The 6,000-nt window shown below is 33.6% G+C and overlaps 1 protein-coding gene across 1 annotated transcript; it reads left to right on the forward strand.

The window, feature by feature from the left end:
- The first annotated feature begins 4,490 nt into the window (after positions 1–4,490).
- Positions 4,491–5,738, forward strand: LOC133192737 (sex peptide receptor-like). Its single transcript, XM_061328750.1, has one exon. It carries the CDS (start codon positions 4,517–4,519, stop codon positions 5,669–5,671), a length of 1,155 nt encoding a protein of 384 aa, XP_061184734.1. The 5' UTR covers positions 4,491–4,516; the 3' UTR covers positions 5,672–5,738.
- Positions 5,739–6,000: the final 262 nt, after the last annotated feature.

Genomic DNA, 6,000 nt, shown 5'->3' on the forward strand with positions numbered 1-6,000 from the left:
GGTTCTGGAGAAAACTTTTAAAGATTTTTTCCATGTACTAGTATTCCTATGTAAAAGTTTGATCGTGCATTGTGGCCCCTTAGGTGACCTAAAAATTTTCTTCTCAAGAACCACTGGGCCAAAAAAGTTGAAAAAGGAAGCCTTTTTTACATAGTGTAGATTCAAGTTTGTTCAAATGATGACCCCTGGAGGTAGGATGGGGCCACAATGGGGGATCAAAGTTTTACAAAGGAATATATAGGAAAAAAATCTTCTTCTCAAAAACAGAAAAGCCATGTTTAGTCATGTTGATATGGAAGCATCCTCAGGTAGTGTAGATTCAAGTTTGTTCAAATGAATAACCCCCGGAAATAGGATGGGGCCACAATGGGGGATCAAAGTTTTACAAAGGAATATATAGGAAAAAATCTTCTTTTTAAGAACAGAAAAGCCATGTTTAGTCATTGATATGGAAGCACCCTCAGGTAGTTTAACATTGAAGTCCCCCCCCTCCCCATGTACACTTTTTAATACTGAACTGATTTGTGCTTTTTCCTAGCCAATATGCTCAGGTGAGCGATGTGGCCCATGGACCTCTTGTTTTAGTATTAGAACAGTATGGCCAAGTTTAAAAAAAGATATACGTTGAACTAATACAATGCCGACTACCTCTGGGATTAATGAAAATCGTTATCATTGTACTTTTCAGCTTCATCTTAGTGTAATCTGACTAATCTCGCACTGTAATCTTGCACAATTTCTAAAATAAAAAAAAAAATCATTAAATTGTTTTCCAGGCCAAATGCTATTTTTTCTTTGTAATCATTCATTAAATCTTTGGTGCAGGTTTTCATATACCGGGTATCTCCATTGTGACAAGCTGTGCCAGACTCCTTTTGTTAACACCTTAGCGAGGTCTGAGTATCTTTCGATTGTTTTCTTATTTTTTCTTTATATTAATTTTCTTTTCGGTTTATATATTTTTAAAGATGGACTTTATACTATGCTTAATACCGATGTAGGCCTACATGTGTTTCAAAGGCAGTGTATGTAAGCTTGTGAGCTTTCTGCTGAATAACAGTTATACTATTGCCAAAAAGATAACCAAAGTTCTAAGTCATACACAGGTAGAATGAATGGGGTTCAGATACATGTCAGTAACCCCAACAAATCAAATGTGCGCGGGTTAAACAGGGGTTAGGTCTTATTAAGTTCACTAATTATCCAACCGATAAAGGTTTATCGAAGCTGGACAGTACGTTATTGGTCTTATCTTTCCTTCTGTATCCAGCAATAAATTGCTTCCTCAAATCTTTCTGGGATGACTTCCTCCTACAGTTTTAGTCCAATTTCAGTAATACTTTATTTTTACACAAGTGGACAACTGTAAGATACAATATTCCCTGTATCATTTTTTCTTTGATTTTGATGAACTGTGTTGTTATGGTCACTAAAACTATACTAGTAGTAAATTCTGTGAAATTCTTTCTAAATGCTCCTACAGCTTTGATCCAATTTCAATAAAACTTTTCACACAGCTAGACTACACTAAGATAAATATATTTATTTACCAGCTTTTGATTTTGACAAAAGATGTTGCCATGGTTACTAAAAATAGAAATTTCTTTGAAATTCTTCAAATCACTACTCTTCCCAAAGGTTTGGTCTGATTTCAATAATACTTTCAACACAATTAGACTACACTAAGGTACATGAATCTATTTATCGATATATGATGAATGGTGCTGCTATGGTTTTTATAAAATTTCTTTGAATTTTTTTTAAAAGGCTACTTCTCCTACAGTTTTAGTCCGATTGCAATAAAACTTGCCACACAAAGCGAAGAGACTAAATTATTCATTTCTTGTTGTTGCCGTGGCTTAAAGTCAAGTGCTACCCTTTTCTTTCTTAACTTCAAGCCAGTAGAGCTACAACCTCTTGAGAAAATTCTGGTTTTATTAAGTTGGCTTCTGGTTTATTAACCGTTTGAAAATTGCATGATCCTTCTGTGCGCTTAAGCATTTTGCTGTCTTGTCTCGAAATCTGATTTAGCTGAGTGTTTTATCCGAAGCTTCTAAACTTTTCTGTATTTCCCACAGGCTTTGCTTTGTTGACCGTTTTCTATAGAATGGTATCATTAGCTACTGTACGTAGTTATTCTTCTATTTAGGTCGATTGGACTATCTTAATTATTATTTATCATTTCACCTGTTATACGTAAACTTCGTTTCATTCACGTTTGGTAGAATCTGGGAGTTTTGCTCACGTTATTAAGTGTAGTAGCTGTTGCGGTCACGTTTGCTTGCCAGGGTAAGATTGAAGCAATTCAAAACATTTTTAGTTATTTCTCTGATCTGCCTTTTTAGCCGGTTAGACCTTTTTTGCACATATTAGCAATAGACACGGGAGCTTAAGACTTTTTGAACTTGTGTCGAATCTTTTTTACACATTGTCAATAAAATATGTTCCAAATTATTGACGTGTGGTGTCTTATGAAGGCGGCTCTGTAAGTCTAGAAAGAAATAGTTTTCTAATGGTATTATTTTTAAAAATCCCACTTTATCACAATTTTCATTTTGAACAAAACTGATCATTTTTGTATTTTTAGAAAATCTTCTGAGAAATATTAGGGTGGGGCCACAATAGGCGTTATTTATGTCAATATGCAACTTATTTATGTTAACATGCAACATAATTATGTACACATGCGATTATTTATGTCAACATGCAAGATACTTATGTTAACGTGCAACTTATTTATGTCAACATGCAAGTTATATTGATATTTTAAAACATGCAAGATGATTATGTTAACATGCAACTTATTTATGTCGACATGCGACTTCTTTATGTCAACATGCGACTTCTTTATGTCGACATGCGACTTCTTTATGTCAACATGCGACTTAATTATGTCAACATGCGAGTTCTATGTCAACATGCAAGATAAGAAGTTGCATGTCAACATACATATCTAGCATGTTGACATAATTAACTCGCATGTCAACATAATTATGTTGCATCTTGCTTGTATCATGTCATATAATGGCGTTGGTAAGTAATTTTACCAACATTAAAATTAGATTTTCTAAAGAGATTGGTAACTTGCATGTTAACATAATTATTTTGCATGTTGACATGAATAAGTCGCATGTCTACATAATTATGTTGCATGTTAACATAATTATCTTGCATGTAGGGGGCTGAAATATGCCACCATAAGGAAGTTTTAACTAAATTATTTTAAACTAAATAATTCTTTTATTTTACTTTATTGACTTTATTTTACTTTATTGTTATCACATAAAATACATGTTTCAACTCTAATCTGAAAATAAACGTACTCACATTCGTTTCATTATATGATTCAATGTTCTGAGAGTAATTCAAAAAGGGATCAAAAGGGATCAAAGAGGCCTCCTAATTTACCTTGTTCTTTATTTAGCAAATTCTAAGGATATTATTTACAATTGACAATAAAGTGTTTTATCAATCTGTAATGATTAATATATTCCCTTTTCCATTATCCTTTAATAAATTTTCTGCTAACCGTAACCTTTTACATATATTTAGATGTTCTGGAGATTCTATATATATATACCTGTGTCTATATGCAAAATCTAAATGAATCCTAAACACAGCCTATTACATACATGACTACCTGCCCGCGAATTTAACACAAGAGATACTGGAATAACTTGAAGAGTAATCCAATCAATAACATTCTGTAAATTAATAAAATTAAAGAATGGTCAGGTGTAATTATTTGTTCATCGATTACGTGCTCTGTCGCCTGATCCATCCGACGTCATTGGGTCAAATAAATATATTTCATTAATGGTACTTGATGTTAATTTAGATTTAATATTAGATACGGAAAGTGTTCTGGTGTCATTAAAGCAACTGTAGATTTCATAAAGTAAGTTCATGGAGAGGACACGGATATATATATTGTTTTACTTTCGTCAGAGTTGATTGCTTCTGATATCCAACTATTCTCTCTCATATTAATCCATGAGGATCCTCTTATCGTATGGATTTGAATCTTAGATATAAAGGGAATTATGTTTGCAGTCCAAATTTCATTCAAAGTATATTAATCCTGCAAAACTTTTTTTTTTACAAAATTTATAATAATTAAGGATTTTTTTTTAATAATGGAAGTTCTATATATTTACAGTACCACAACTCATCAAGATGTACCTGAAATTGTATGGTTTTGGAAAAGGATTTTCCTGACATTATTTACCTTGTTTTTTGAAAGCTAATACGAATAAAAATGACAAAATGGACAGATTACTTAACTCCGCGCTTCATATCTTCGTCATGAGTGTGTCTCCGGGAAAACAATTATTTCAGAAATGACGGAAAATCAATGTCCACTGAATCAGCCTGTCTTAATACCGGTAATCATCCAGGTCCTTTAAAACGACGATTTCAATAATGTCTGAATTTCTAGGGCATTCCCCGAATTAACGGCTTTATTTATTTGTTCTCACTTAGAGAAAGGCACAGTCCAATAGGGAAGAGGGTAACGATGTTCAACAACAGCAGCGATTTAAGTGATTCTTTACCACAAGTGACTGGTTATCGTCTCGCTCACGGTTACGTTGCTGGAGGTATTTGTCTCTTAGGAGTTATTCTCAATATCATAAATGCCATTGTTTGGTCCAGACAAGCGTTAAAGACATGTACAAATTTTCTCCTGACGGTTCTCGCTTTTGCTGATGGATTATCCTTATTTTTCTATCTTGTGTATGTGACTTACTTCTTCATTGCAACAGGTCCTAGTGAACATATCTATCATTCCAAATCAGAGATGTACTTAGTTTTAATATGCTTTCATGAATTTATTGCATTCCACACGTTCTCCAACTGGCTCATTATATCGCTTGCAATATTTCGATATCTTGGAGTGTGCCATAATAAAATTTCCAAGAAATACTGTACAAGATGGAGAGCCAAAGTGACCGTCCTTGCTGTTTTTTCGGCCACCTCACTCGCCACGGTACCGTTTTACTTGTACTACGAGGTATATCAATCAACGGATGAAAATAATGCCAACAGTTACTGGATACGTAAGACCTATTTCGTTCAGACACATGTTGCTTACCAAACGGTTCTTTTATGGTTGTACGGTGTGATTTTCAAGGTGTTGCCAAGTTTGGCAATGATTGTTCTTTGTATCTCGATGGTACATAAACTCAGGCAAGCAAAACAAAGAAATAACACTTTAAACAGAGAGGTGTACCACTCTCATATAGCGTCTCAACGATACAGACGATCCACATTAATGCTTATTGTGATTGTTACAATGTACTTCTTAACAGAACTACCCGTTGGGGTGGTCTCTTTCATGTCCGGTTTGGAGGGGAGAGAGAGTCACTTCTTTTATTTTCTACTCTACTCACACGTTGGAGATATTATAGACCTTATTGCTCTCCTGAACAGTTGTTTGAATTTCTTCGTTTATATTACCATGTACCGTAAATTTAGAAGTACTCTTTTTAACCTCGTGAAAGTATCTTTTGGGTCCTCGCTCTGCCGGGGCAAGGAGATGCTCAGCAAACATTTGTCGGAACTTGAACAACCACAGCTGTTTTCCTATAAACGATATTGCTACACGTGCTACCAACAGAAGTGTATGCCGAGATCATTAATCACTCAATATTACTCTTCATCTATGCCTTAGTATTATATTATTGCAGTGATGATTATGAAAATGTCAGGGATTTCTCTCGATCTCTCTCATACCTTTTTTTAAATTAATATTACATACTATAAAATATCAATCAAATTTTGCGTATATATTTGAAATTTAGTTCTATAATTTATATTCTTTGTGTTTTATAGTTTTATTATATGTAATGATTAAACTTGTGAGAAATATTATCGCAGTGGTTTTTACATAGTTTTTTTCTGGAAATTTATTTCGTTATTCTATGTTGCATGCACACATTACCATGTACATATAGTTCTTAACACACATATTTAAATAATAATATATTTTTATAAAGAAAT

This window comes from Saccostrea echinata, unplaced genomic scaffold, assembly GCF_033153115.1.
Source record: "Saccostrea echinata isolate AGI-Se365-2 ecotype Australia unplaced genomic scaffold, CSIRO_AGI_Sech_v1 ptg000025l, whole genome shotgun sequence".
NCBI classification, from domain to species: domain Eukaryota; kingdom Metazoa; phylum Mollusca; class Bivalvia; order Ostreida; family Ostreidae; genus Saccostrea; species Saccostrea echinata.